The 15,476-nt window shown below is 42.0% G+C and overlaps 1 protein-coding gene across 1 annotated transcript in view; it reads left to right on the forward strand.

The window, feature by feature from the left end:
- Positions 1 to 6,893: 6,893 nt before the first annotated feature.
- LOC148360606 (voltage-dependent calcium channel gamma-1 subunit-like) overlaps positions 6,894 to 15,476 on the forward strand; it is a 29,556-nt gene continuing 20,973 nt past the window's right edge. The window contains exon 1 of the mRNA XM_088342996.1: positions 6,894 to 7,131. Within this exon, the coding sequence (XP_088199122.1) occupies positions 6,894 to 7,131 (238 nt within the window). The remainder of the gene's footprint in view (positions 7,132 to 15,476) is intronic.

Consider the following 15,476-nt stretch of genomic DNA (forward strand, 5'->3'; position numbering starts at 1 on the left):
GTCAATCAATCCATCATCGCACCCATTCAGCAAAAGGGTAAGCTATCTAGCCGATGTAGCTATGCTAACATGACCATCCATCCATCCACAAAGGTTAGCTAGTTAGCTAATGTAGCTAACACTAATATGACCATCCATCCATCCTCCTGTCAATCAATCCATCAACGCACCCATTCAGCAAAAGGGTAAGCTATCTAGCCGATGTAGCTATGCTAATATGACCATGTGTCCATCCATCCGTCCATCCATGAGAATTTGAAACGAATAAAGACATCGGATGATGTTCCAGGTACTTCCAGTAGGGGGCAGTAAAAATAATTAAACTAGCTTCAACGGTCACGGCAGGCTAGACAGGCAGGACCATCAAAATGGCAAGCAAAGATCAGACAGCTTCTGCTGTTGGCACAGTCCTTAGCTACCCCTCTCTATAGATGGTTTGTGATTTGCAGAAAGGAACAGAAAAAATGTGGCGATGAGATGGAGTCACTGTTGTTTTTGTTTTCCAAGCCTGCAAATGATTTTGTTTAAAAATAATATAAAGACTGTCTTTCTTTTTTTGTCCCGGATTGGGTTTCAATCTCCAATGTGTATTATACGGCGACCCTAAATGGAAGAAACAGGGTTTGTACACCCTTTTTTCCATGGACATTTTTCAAGCACCTATCAAAATAATTTGTTTTTGTTAGCTTTGATGACTAAAATAAAGGCGCTATATTGCCGCTAGCAAATACCTTGTGCTATTTTGAGCTGTTCCCATCTATTATCCACGATTTTTTTGCGTCAATAGGCTGCTATAAACTGACATGAATTCTGCCTTTCTGCTTCAACAATACACATGCAGCTTGGCCAGGTTACACGGAGAGGGCTCTATAAGTCTCATCTCATCTCATTAGCCGTACCGCTTATCCTCATTAGGGTCGCGGGGGGGCTGGAGCCCATCCCAGCAATCATCGGGCAGTGGGCAGGGGACACCCTGAACTGGTTGCCAGCCAATCGCAGGGCACACGGGGACAGACAACTCACTCGCTCATTCACACCTAGGGACAATTTGGACCGGCCAATCCACCTGAAATGCATGTCTTTGGAATGTGGGAGGAAACCGGATTGCCCGGAGGAAACCCACGCAAGCACGGGGAGAACATACAAACTCCGCACAGGAAGTCTGGAGCTGGATTTGAACCCACGACAGGTTCCCATGACATGAACTGTGCCGCACAAGCGCTAACCACTGCGCCGCCGTGCTGCCCGGCTCTATAAGTGTTAGGTGATAATGGAGTTCAATATGGAAGACAAAAAGAGGAAGAAAGTAGTGTATGTATAAAAAGCTATTTATACACACACTACTACCGGTACTTACTTTTTCATTTTTTCTTCATTTAAAAACGTGGTCTATCACCTCACGCTGCCACAAAACATGACAATGGCAACAATTTCAAGCATTTTCAAGCACTTCACCCAAAATTCAAGCTATTTCAAGCACTTCACCCACAACGCAAGTTTTTTTAGGCACCTTATCTAAATCCAAGCATTTTCCCCACCGAAAAATCACAACATTTAAATTCAAGAATTTTCAAGGATTTCAATCAGAAAAAAAAATACGATTTCAAAACTCTTTTCACAACATAAAAAAAGCTAATGGCAATGGCAACAATTTCAAACATTTTCAGTCACCTTATCCAAAATCCAAGCATTTTCCTCACCCCAAAAAACACAACATTGAAATTCGAGCATTTTCAAGCACTTCACCCAAAACTCAAGCTTTTTAAGCACTTCACCCAAGATTCAAGCTTTTTCAAGCACTTGCCCCAAAATTCAAGCATTTTCAGTCACCTTACCCAAAATCCAAGCATTTCCCTAATCCAAAAAAACACAACATGGAAATTCAAGCATTTTCAAGCACTTCACCCAAAATTCAAGCTTTTTAAGCACTTCACCCAAGATTCAAGCTTTTTCAAGCACTTGCCCCAAAATTCAAGCATTTTCAGTCACCTTACCCAAAATCCAAGCATTTCCCTAATCCCCAAAAACAACAACATGGAAATTCAAGCATTTTCAAGCACTTCACCCAAAATTCAAGCTTTTTAAGCACTTCACCCAAGATTCAAGCTTTTTCAAGCACTTGCCCCAAATTCAAGCATTTTCAGTCACCTTACCCAAAATCCAAGCATTTCCCTAATCCCAAAAAACAACAACATGGAAATTCAAGCATTTTCAAGCACTTCACCCAAAATTCAAGCTTTTTAAGCACTTCACCCAAGATTCAAGCTTTTTCAAGCACTTGCCCCCAAATTCAAGCATTTTCAGTCACCTTACCCAAAATCCAAGCATTTCCCAAACCCCCAAAAAACACAACATTGAAATTCAAGCATTTTCAAGCACTTCACCCAAAATTCAAGCTTTTTAAGCACTACACCCAAGATTCAAGCTTTTTCAAGCACTTGCCCCAAAATTCAAGCATTTTCAGTCACCTTACCCAAAATCCAAGCATTTCCCTAATCCAAAAAAACACAACATGGAAATTGAAGCATTTTCAAGCACTTCACCCAAAATTCAAGCTTTTTAAGCACTACACCCAAGATTCAAGCTTTTTCAAGCACTTGCCCCAAAATTCAAGCATTTTCAGTCACCTTACCCAAAATCCAAGCATTTCCCAAACCCCAAAAAACACAACATTGAAATTCAAGCATTTTCAAGCACTTCACCCAAAGTTCACGTTTTTTCAAGCACTTCCCCCAAATTTCAAGCATTTTCAGTCACCTTCTTATCGCTTTCTGACAGGCGAGAGCCGTCTGGCGAGCTTCCGGGACTTCTCAAATCACCGAGTCTCGATTTAGAACCCATTCGTTTCCAGTTTCGGGAACGTGGCTTCCCCGTGCCAAACGGGTCTTGTGACGGCTGAATTAGGGAATATCGGCCCGACAAAAATGGGAAAGACGGGACAATGGATCTAATAATTCATAAAGCACCATTGTTTTGGTGCCGCTCTTGTCCCCGGTGTCCCTTAGTGTCCCTAATGAGCATTCATGAGTCCTGTCTTCCCAGCTAACATTCAAATAGGTAGCTCCATTTTTCATGTAATGTATTTATTGTATTCATTTCGATTTCTTAAGATATTATGTTTTTTTCTAAAAAAGAAATAGAAATCAGGGACCTAATATATTATTTTTCCTTTTTTTCTAAATCTTAGAAACCAAATTAGATGAACCTATTTAGAGGCGAATAAAAGATAAAATGTAACATGTATACGTTGTCAGGACCAGAACGGAATCAGGACCCAATTGCGTAACGTTTACCAAAAGTTTTATTGAAAGAAAGAGGAAGGGCTGCGCCCGCGATCCGGTGTTCGCTGGACGATAGTGATCCGAATACGGAAGTGGATCCTCCGTAGCGAACGATGGCGGTGTCAGGGACGGAAAACGGGTCGGTAGCCGGGACAGGCAGAGCAAAAACGTGGTCGGGGTCGGAAACGAGTCGCAAGCCAGGACGGGAGAGTAGACGTAGTCGGGATCAAAAATAGGTCGTAATCCAAGACGGGAGAACAGACGTGGTCGGGATCAAAACAGGTCGTAGCCGGTGACAAACGGGAGCAAAAACGGGACAGGCAGGAGTCAGGGTCGAAAAAGGCTTTCCTTGTCTGAACAGAGGTTCGCAGACGGACTGACAACAGGGGATTGACAGTACTGGGTTTAAATAGGGACAGGGAGCCAATCAGAGCCAGCAGCCAATCAAGTAGCGAACATTAGAGTTAAAAAATTAATCGTATCAATAATCGATTAGTTATTCAGAACAAATGAGACTCACCTTGATGTTGAACTCATAGCTTCTGATTCATTAATTTGACGTAATTTATTTAAATATTAAAAGGTAAAAAATACCCATAAACCTTTACTGATATTCTTCTTTTTTAAATCAGCAAAATTAACACCCATTTTAAATCATTTCAAAGATTCATTTGAACTGTTCAGAATCTTCTGTGCTCGGTGATACAATATTGCAACGGTGCTAAAGGGAGAAGTAAGAACATGATAACCATGGAAACTAAACTTGCAATCATGAATGGGGCAAGTAAAAGGTTAAATATCAGTTTTGTTTTTAATCTGCCATGTCCCTCCACCACCGTGCATTCACCTGCTTCTCCGCTGGACCAGCTCAAGCTACTCACACCAAAGGTGAAAAAAAATAATGTCATTTTTCTTTTCCATGTACATTTATTTGGAATATTATTGAATCATGTACAAGTATATTACACACAAGTAGTATTTCAATGTTTTCATCTAGGTTACGGGGATTCGGAACACATGAGCCGATGAACAGACGGCAATTTCACTTTAGGATCCCCCACTCCGAGCAGATTAATCTTGTATCCCGGGGTCTACTGTACGATGTTGAAATCCCCCGTCTGTCATGATTACTGATGCGACTCAGCTGTGCCCGCTCATTTGGCGCCAACCGCCGCAGGTTCTGATTGGCTCCCTGTCACTATTTGAACTCAGTCCTGTCAATCCCCTGTGGTCAGTCCGTCTGCAAACCTCAGTCAACACTAGGCAAGCCTTTTTCGACCCTGACTCCCACCTGTCTCGTTTTTACTCCCGTTTGTCTACGACCTGTTTTGATCCTGACTACGTCTGCTCTCCTGTCCCGGATTCTGACCTATTTTTGATCCCGACTACGTCTACTCTCCTGTCCTGGCTTACGACTCGTTTCCGACCCTGACCACGCTTTGCTCTCCCAGTCCCGGCCACCGACCAGTTTTTCCGTTCCTGACATCGCCATCGCTCAATACGGAAGATCCACTTCCGTGTTTGGATCACAATCGGAATACGAGAGCGACTTGCTTCCCGCGTCCAGCGAATACCGGATCGTGGGTTTTCTTTCAAAAAAACTTGTGGTAAACGTTACGCGATTGGGTCCACCCTTTGTGCTGGTCCTGACACCATTGGTCGGAAAGGACGAGAATCTCGATCAGCCTTCACAGAGGACCAAATGTTCCAAGTCAGGTGATATTCGACTGGGGATAATGGATCACAGTGGAGTTGGTTTTAGGCGGGTCAAAATTGCTTGCTTCAGCGATTCAAACCCTAAAAACTATGCGCTCTGCCGGCCGACTGCTTTCAACAATAGTCGACCGGGGATAATATATAATAGTCAGGGTCAAAAAAGGCTTGCCTTGTATCAACAGAGGTTTTGCAGACGGACTGACAACAGAGGATTGACAGGAATGGGTTTAAATAGAGACAGGGAGCCAATCAGAATCGAGGACCAAATGTTCCAAGTCAGATGGCTTCTTCCACCCCGTGTGGTGAGATCGTCTCTCAACAGAGCCCCCTCCCTCCTCTTGTGCCACGTGTAAAATGGCTGACATTTCTCGCAGCGGAGTTCTTTATTCCTAGCTTCCTGTGGTTATCGATGCCGTAGCGAGGGGTGAGATCCGTCACTGCAAAGAGGCTCGGTTTAGCCCGGGGCGATCGGAGATATTGTTTTTTGAGTTATCGAACACGATCGATGTTGATGTTGGTCGTTTTATGATGCAATTATCTTAAAATGATTTCTGGAAATGTCCATTACGTCTGAGAATATCAATGTCACAATGTTGGAAAAATACTGTTCCCTCTGTTCCAACCCCCTGGGATATGTGAAAATCCAGGTGGTACAATCCCTCCCATATTGAGCATGTGTTCTGTCACAGTAAAAGTTGACAAGGGATAATGGATCACGGTGGAGTTGGTTTTAGACGGGTCGTAATAGCTTGCTTCAGCGACCCAAACCCTAAAAACTATGCGCTCTGCCGGCCGACTGCTTTCAACAATAGTCGACTGGGGATAATGGATCGCGGCTGCATGGGTGCTGTTTGTTTTATTTGGAAAAAAATGAATAAAAAAACACCCGAGCATGACAAAAATTTGCGCTTTTGGTGTTTGATCTCAGCAATAGTCGACTGGGGATAATATATAAAACAGTGCATAACAGGCGGGCCAGAATGGTAAGCTTCAGCGGCTCAAACCAAAATATAATGAGCTGTACTGGCCGCAGCTCTCAGCAATAATCAACTGGGAAGAATGGATCACCGCCAGACAGGTGCTGTTCATTTTAGATGGAAAAAAATATATAAAAAATAAAGCTTACATTCATAGCACAAATTTGCTCTCTCGTCCCCTCCTTTCAGCAAATATTCGACTGGGGATAATGGATCACAGTGAAGTTGGTTTTAGGCGGGTCATAATTGCTTGCTTCAGCGACCCAAACCCAAAAAACTATGCGCTCTGCCGGCCGACTGCTTTCAACAATAGTCGACCGGGGATACTATATAATAGTCAGGGTCAAAAAAGGCTTGCCTTGTATCAACAGAGGTTTGCAGGCGGACTGACAACAGAGGATTGACAGGACTGGTTTTAAATAGAGACAGGGAGCCAATCAGAATCGGGGACTTTTTGCGTGTTAGACGAATGTACTAGCCACTTCACTAGGGTTGTTGAGCACCATTTCCTGTGGTGTGTCTTAAAGCAAGTACATCCTGGTGGCGCCCATCCCTCTCCAGGCCAACATATGTTTCCACCCGGTCTCGAACCGGGGACTTTTCGCGAGTGAGACAAATGTACCAGCCACTTCACTCTGGTGAACTCTTTATAGCTTAAAAGACCCTCTTCCCATGAATATCAAAAGGACCTTTCGCAGGACACCAAAATCCGCCCCTTTACCGGGGAGGGGAGGGGGTCCGGTCCAGTCATCGTCCTCTCCTGATCCACCTCGACAGCTGCGCCTCTAAAGTCCATCCCCCCCTTTGGGTCTGGGATCAGATCGGAGCGAGCGGGGTAGTGGGACGCACCCGTTTGACCCGAGAGCAGAAGACAAGGACCAGACCGGAGTTCGGGAACAGAAAGCCTACCGGGGGAATCATGGAGAAGCGCGCTAAAATAAATATTGCCATTTTCGTGCTCCTGGTGGGCATGGCCTGCATGTTCACGGCGGTGGTGACGGACTATTGGGCCGTCCTCAGTCCTCAGGTGAGGAGGGTCAACGCCACCTGCGAGGCGGCCCACTTCGGACTCTGGAGGCTCTGCAAGAAGAGCATTTATATCCAGGCCGAAAACTACAAGGAGAAGCTGGGGTGCGGACCCATTACTCTACCTGGAGGTGAGGCCGCCTTTACGGTCGTTAATTTGGTTGGGTTAGGGTTACTTGAACTGGATTACTTTCAATTACTTTTAGATTACTCCAATACCAAATATGCTAACAAAAGAGAAAAGAAACTAAATATGAATAAAATGATGACTCACAACACGTGGTAAGCTTTCTCTCCTGGCTTTGATCTTTTTGATCTCTTTGATCTCCGGCAAAACTAACATCAAATGCGACAAAAACCAGGGTTGGGTAGGGTTACTTTAACTGGATTACTTTCAATGACTTTTGGATGACTCCAATACCAAATATGCTAATAAAAGACAAAAGAAACTAAATATGAATAAAATGATGACTCACAACACGTGGTAAGCTTTCTCTCCTGGCTTTGATCGCTTTGATCTCTGGCAAAACTAGCATAAAATGCAGGGTTGGGTAGGGTTACTTTAACTGGATTACTTTCAATTACTTTTAGATTACTCCAATACCAAATATGCTAACAAAAGAGAAAAGAAACTAAATATGAATAAAATGATGACTCACAACACGTGGTAAGCTTTCTCTCCTGGCTTTGATCACTTTGATCTCTGGCAAAACTAGCATAAAATGCAGGGTTGGGTAGGGTTACTTTAACTGGATTACTTTCAATTACTTTTGGATGACTCCAATACCAAATATGCTAATAAAAGACAAAAGAAACTAAATAGGAATAAAATGATGACTCACAACACGTGGTAAGCTTTCTCTCCTGGCTTTGATCGCTTTGATCTCTGGCAAAACTAGCATAAAATGCAGGGTTGGGTAGGGTTACTTTCACTGGATTACTTTCAATTACTTTTAGATTACTCCAATACCAAATATGCTAACAAAAGAGAAAAGAAACTAAATATGAATAAAATGATGACTCACAACACGTGGTAAGCTTTCTCTCCTGGCTTTGATCACTTTGATCTCTGGCAAAACTAGCATAAAATGCAGGGTTGGGTAGGGTTACTTTAACTGGATTACTTTCAATTACTTTTGGATGACTCCAATACCAAATATGCTAATAAAAGACAAAAGAAACTAAATATGAATAAAATGATGACTCACAACACGTGGTAAGCTTTCTCTCCTGGCTTTGATCTCTTTGATCTCCGGCAAAACTAACATCAAATGCGACAGAAACAAAATGAAAATAAATCCAAACAGCTTGCCAAGATCATTTTTGCCGTTCCATGTATTCCGTTACTCCCCAAGACTGCACAAAATGTAGTCATTTTATTCATATTTAGTTTCTTTTGTCTTATATTAGCATATGTGGTATTGGAGTAATCCAAAAGTAATTGAAAGTAATCCAGTTAAAGTAACCCTACCCAACCCTGCTCACGAGTCAAATTATAAATATTAGGATTGGATCGCAACGGAACCCCAGGATGGAACACGGTTTTGTCCTGAGGTGGGGATGCTAACGTGAAATTAGCGCACTGCTAATGCATTTCTAACTCTCTATATTGAAGCTAAAAACAAAAACATCATATAAGAATCGTAGAAATATGAACAAAATGGGATATACTGTGTAAATATATATATATATATACTGTAGTAAATACGACTTATATGTAATGTGTATATAAATAAACAACTTTACGAAATACAATGTATTCACCATTGGTGTGGCAAGATTTGAGCTGGTACGGTGGAGTTAGGGGGTGGATGCAGGGGGGGTGAGTAGACGATAATCTCAAATGAAAACTTAATTACTAATTTAAAATTTCCAAGTCTGAGGATTGTCATGCACTCAGAGTAATTTGTTGCAGTTCATTTTTTCAAAATGTCAATGTTATTTATTTTTACCCTTACATTTTAATTTTTAAATTTAAAATTTTCTCGCACCATCAGGATGGCACTTTTTAATTTGATGTGCATTTGGCATATTAAAACGACAATAACCACTGTTCTATTTTAACCCTACGTCTCGTGATTACAGCCTGATTATAACATAGTAATTACATAGTAATAACACAATAATTTGCCATTTTATAAATGCAAATCAACAATAACAATAAATATTTTATGAATCAAGTCCTTATCGCAGATAAGGGTCTTGATCGTTGATTGGTTCTTGCAAAATGACTCGGAGAGGTAATGTTTAAAGTTTCTCCTTTCCGTTTTGATAGCCACAAGCTTCAGTTCCATGGTTATCATTGTCTTTGCCTTCTTTTAGCATTAGAGATCATTTCTTCCTCATGCCATGAGACTCTAACTCCACCCGGGAGAGTAAAAGCCCACATTAAACCCCACCCCTACATTTGCATATTACCCTATTTTTATGACAGTGTGTATTTTCTGTAGTACTATTGAAATACTCCATATCAACATATTATATTGGGTATTTTTGTATTCTGTATCTTTTATTTTATTATTTCAACACAAGGATACTGCTGGAATTGTGAATTTCCCTACGGGCATGAATAAAGTATCTATCTATCTATCTTATTGCAAGTCTTGAGACCTATAACTAAACAAATTCATGGGGGCATTGTGGGAGGGAATTCAGCTTCACGAAGATAATACCTATATTGACTGTAGAGCAGATTTATAAGCTTTTTTAATGGTAAATATTGAAATACTCTATTCAAAGAACAGGACTAAAATCCATTACTTGTTGAGCGTTGATTTTGACGATGTATGTGTCCAAAAGGAATCCATTTTAGCCTGGAGGCGGTCGCTTAATCCATCATTCAAAATGCTTACATTATATCGTATGGAACGGGCGGGATGGTTTAGAATTTTCCTCGACTGTGTTCCAGCTTTGCGATCTTGAAACATGATTATGCTTTGCAAATACGCTGCGGAGCATCAAAGTGACAAATGATGCACTCACTTCTCCTTTTTGGGACGTCGGGAAAGGCCTCAGCTCCAGTCTTGAAAGGAACCGCCTGAAAAGAAGAAAAAAATGAGAAAAACATATTAAAATATTGCACAGTACATGAAAACGAAAGGAAAAGTCACGAGAGATAATGGATCGGGTGCTGTTCGATTGAGGCAAGAAGAAAATGGCGAAAAAACAGCTATAGGCATGACACAAATTGGCTTTCACAGCTCCCGCTCTCAGCAATAGTTGACTGGGGATAATGGATTGCAATAGAAATAGTGCAGTTCATTTCACGTGGGCCACGTTGATGAAGTTCAGTAACCCGAATGGACAAAAATGTGTGAGTAATGGGTCCACTCTTTCAGCAGTAGTTGACTGGGGATAATGGATTTCAATAGAAATAGTGCAGTTCATTTCACGTGGGCCACGATGATGAAGTTCAGTAACACGAATGGACAAAAATGTGTGAGTAATGGGTCCACTCTTTCAGCAGTAGTTGACTGGGGAGAATGGATTTCAATAGAAATAGTGCAGTTCATTTCACGTGGGCCACGGTGATGAAGTTCAGTAATCCGAATGGACAAAAATGTGTGAGTAATGGGTCCACCCTTTCAGCAATAGTTGACTGGGGATAATGGATTGCAATAGAAATAGTGCAGTTCATTTCACGTGGGCCACGATGATGAAGTTCAGTAACCCGAATCGACAAAAATGCGTGAGTAGTGGGTCCACTCTTTCAGCAGTAGTTGACTGGGGAGAATGGATTTCAATAGAAATAGTGCAGTTCATTTCACGTGGGCCACGGTGATGAAGTTCAGTAATCCGAATGGACAAAAATGTGTGAGTAATGGGTCCACCCTTTCAGCAATAGTTGACTGGGGATAATGGATTGCAATAGAAATAGTGCAGTTCATTTCACGTGGGCCACGATGATGAAGTTCAGTAACCCGAATCGACAAAAATGCGTGAGTAGTGGGTCCACTCTTTCAGCAGTAGTTGACCTAGGATAATGGGTCTCTTTGGGCAGGTCAGAATGTATATGTACTTTATTTATACTTAAAACCAAACAAAAAGTAGAAAGAATAAGAGAGACAATTAAAAATCAATAAAATCCAACAGAATCAAAAAAGATAAAAGAAAAGAAAAAAGCGTCATACTTGACAGTTCACGGATCCATTAACCACTTCCTGTGGTGTGTCTTGGGCAAGTACAGCCTGGTGGCGCCCATTCCTTTTCCAGACTGTTTTTTGGGGGTAGGGTTCTGCTCCCCCACATGAAACAGATAGTACTGGTTTCCATGCTTACCAGTAGCAGGAGAAGCCTCCTGATCTGACTCAGATACAGCACCTTCATCATCTGGTCACTGTTGTTCTGCAGTGCAGTGCGTCATGGCAGCGACATGTGATTATACTAATACTAGATCCTAAACCTTTGAGTATTATACCGTACAGTATTTCATATTTATTTATTCATTTATGGAATACTACTGAGTATTAAAAGCTTTTCTCTTGTGGTGGGTCTTTAACCCGGATTTAAAGAAGCGCAGGTCAGAAATAATAGATCAAAGAGTGGCACCTTTCTCAAAAAAGTGCTTTCTTCTAGTCCCAATTGCATGAAATGGATCGCGGCCGCACAAGTGCAGTTCCTTTCAGGCAGAAAAACAGTAACGGCATTAAAGGGCCACCAGGCCAGACAAAAGTGCTCTCTGGCCCTTCCTTGCTTGCAGTAATTCCAAATCAGGGAAAATGGATTGCAGCTGCTTGAGTGCAGTTCACTTCTAACCGTAAATGAGAAAAATGTTCTTTCTCGGCCCACAATAGATAGTGACCAAAACAGACAGTTCTAGCTAGACAGACTAGAACAGCGCGTCTCCTGACTAAAGTACACTCAGCCATTCCCTGATTGCAGCAATATGTGATCAGGGATAATGGATTGTGGCCGCAAGAGTGCTCTTCACATTTTTGGCGGACAGAACAGCCCTGACAGAAATGCGCTCTGTTGGCCTTTGCTCGCAATGATATGCAGTGCGCAGAATATTTAAAACATCAAAGGACTGTAACCCTATAGCTCAGGGGTCGGAAGCCTATGGCTCGCGGGCCAAATATGGCTTTCATGAGTACGTCTGGCCCGGAGATAAAATGGAACAGGCACAATTATTTACTGTATTGATTCAGTCCAGTATATATATATAGGGAAATGTCAGGACCAGAACAGAGACAGGACCCACTCGCGTAACGTTTCTCACAGTTTTATTGGGAAGGGAAAGGAGCGCACACACAATCCGGAGATAACTGGTCGAGGGGAGTAGGTTGCTCAGACGCGGAAGTGGGACTTCCGTGGCGAGCGACGGCGATGTCGGGAACGGAAAAAAGTCGAAAGCCAGGAGAGGAGAGTAGAAGTGGTCGAGATAAAAGAACGGATTGTTATACGGGGCAGGAGAACAAACGAGGTCGAGATCCAAACGGGTTGAATTCGGGACGGGAGAGCAGACGTGGTCTTGCTCAAAACAGATCGAGGCGAACATGAGCAAAAAAACAGGACAGGCGAAAAAGGCTTGCTGTGCAAAAACAGATATTTGCAGACGGACTAACAAAAGGGGACTGACAGGACAGAGTTTAAATACTGACAGGGAGCCAATCTGTCAACAAGCTGCAGCTGGCGCCACACTGGTGGGGGCCAATTGGACGCCATGGCAACCGTGACACACGGGCGGGGCCAATTGGGTGCCAGGGCAACCGTGACAGGGAAAGGTCTTAACTACAGTTTACAGTCAAGGTGCCTCACTAACAGGCCCCTATAAATCGCTCAATAATCTTTGTAAGGAAGCACATCATACAATCTATGTTCGTTGTCGAGACACTTTATTCTGAAAAGCCACCGAACAAACTGTAAACACCCAAAAGCTCTAGCAAAGCACCCGGAGCGATTCAATTGGGTGAGTGGTAGAAATCCGCGTACATTCCTCCTCCTCGCCCAGCGCCGTGTGCACTGAAGGTATAATAAATACATTGGAATGCTTGTTTGCTTTATTTTGGGACATTTTTTACGGAAGAACTTTGCTTGCACCTTGCTTTGAAACCATTATTTGGGACACAAATGAGTCAAAATGAGCCTCAACACTCAGAAGGAAACAGCGGTTTATTTATATTGCTATTGGACAAAGGCTCTGGCATTATTATTTTATACATATGGTGAAATAAAATATGTATGTAAAAAATATATGATCTGGCTGTCTAAAAATCAAATTATTTTTGCTTTTATGGTTCTTTGGGTGAAAAATGTATCCGCCCCGCTCTAACTTGAACGCAAGAAATGTAATATAATCCGAGTAATATAACCCAATTAGCGGGCATCGGCGCCCCGGCAGCCATTGTTTACGTACCGGATAAACTCGCTTGAGAGCCGAGACCGTCTCTGAGTCCGTTAGTCTGTATTTGGAGAGGAATGTTATTGTTTATCGCAGATGCCGGTCTTTAAGGGGGGGGGCGTCAATAGTCGGGGATAAAAAGCAGGAAACTAATACCGTTAGATGAGGTCATTGTGGAAAATATGGCGGCAGTCTTATGGAAGGTCGGAGGAGGACGGAACAGCTTCTGGGGACACCAAAAGTCACATACATCAAGTCCGTCTTTTCTGATGTTTTCCCCCACCATAAGAAATAAACAGCTCATTCCTTCGCAAGGTCTAAAAATGACAATATTTTCACTTTACGATGCGGAATTCGATCTGGAATAAAATCTTTTTTGGGCCCCTGGTCACGGCATTTTCCTTACCGTACCATGTCACGATTTATTTTTCAGCCACCAAAAAATTTGAATATTTGTGTGGACGTCATAAGACGCTGTCTCCTATTGGTTTGGATGAAGATGTACTACTGGCTGAATTACCTCCCACAATGTCTTTCTTTTCATTCCATTCCCAATCTGGTGCGCTTCGTAAAAGACTGCAAGTCAGCATTAAAATATTGTATTTTTTCTACTCTATTTATTCGCTATGGGTCCCAAAGGTAGCTGTGATGCTAAAGACAGAAGTAAAAACATGATAACCATGAACACTAAGCTTGCGATTACCAAGGAATATGAAATTCTTTCGTGTGCCTAGAAACGTACACAATTCAAACTTTATGGTGTTTAGATGCCTGTGTGCCATTGTCCGACGTCATAAGACGCTGGTCTCCTATTGGTTTGGGTGAAAATGTACTACTGGCGGAATTACCTCCCACTATGTCTTTCTCTTCATTCAGTTTAGAATCTGGTGCGCTTTGTAAAAGACTGCGAGTCAGCAATGAAATATTGTATTTTTTCTACTCTATTTATTCGCTATGGGTCCAAAAGGTAGCTGTGATGCTAAAGACAGAAGTAAAAACATGATAACCATGAACACTAAGCTTGCGATTACCAAGGAATATGAAATTATTTCGTGTGCCTAGAAACGTACACAATTCAAACTTTATGGTGTTTAGATGCCTGTGTGCCATTGGTTGACGTCATAAGACGCTGGTCTCCTATTGGTTTGGGTGAAGATGTCCTACTGGCTGTATTACCTCCCACAATGTCTTTCTTTTCATTCCATTCCCAATCTGGTGCGCTTCGTAAAAGACTGCAAGTCAGCATTAAAATATAGTATTTTTTCTACTCTATGTATTCGCTATGGGTCCCAAAGGTAGCGATGCTGTTAAAGACAGAAGTAAAAACATGATAACCATGAACACTAAGCTTGCGATTACCAAGGGATATCAAATTCCTTTGTGCGCCTAAAAACACTATTCAAACTTTATGGTGTTTGGCTGCCTGTGTGCTATTGATCTACGCCACATAAGACGCTGGTCTCCTATTGGTTTGGGTGAAGATGTACTACTGGCTGAATTACCTCCCACTATGTCTTTCTCTTCATTCAGTTTAGAATCTGGTGCGCTTTGTAAAAGACTCAAAGTCAGCAATAAAATATTGTATTTTTTCTACTCTATTTATTCGCTATGTGTCCCAAAGGTAGCGATGATGTTAAAGACAGAAGTAAAAACATGATAACCATGAACACTAAGCTTGCGATTACCAAGGGATATGAAATTCTTTCGTGTGCCTAGAAACTTACACAATTCAAACTTTATGGTGTTTAGATGCCTTTGTGCTATTGGTCGACGTCATATAGGATGATGGTCTACTATTGGTTCGTGTCATCAAAATCCTGACAAAAGCTAAACTCCCTCCCACAATGCTCCCTTCCCTCAGTTCAGAATCTCATGTAACGACGGTAACTTTTTAGCTATGGGTCCCAAAATTTGCAGTAATGCTGAAGGGAGAACAAAAACATGATAACCATGGGAACAAAGCTTAAGATACAGTAAAAAATGAACACGAAGAAAGCACAAGTGTTGATACCCTAACTAATAAATAGGGCTGTAACCAGTCGATGATCAGAACAATAAATAATAAGGAGGCGATTGAAGCAAAGGGCATGACAATCCTTGCAGTGTTTTAACTCAGTTTTAATTTCAATCTGTAGT

This window comes from Urocampus carinirostris, chromosome 8, assembly GCF_059441175.1.
Source record: "Urocampus carinirostris isolate Australia breed hairy pipefish chromosome 8, RoL_Ucar_1.0, whole genome shotgun sequence".
NCBI classification, from domain to species: Eukaryota; Metazoa; Chordata; class Actinopteri; order Syngnathiformes; family Syngnathidae; genus Urocampus; species Urocampus carinirostris.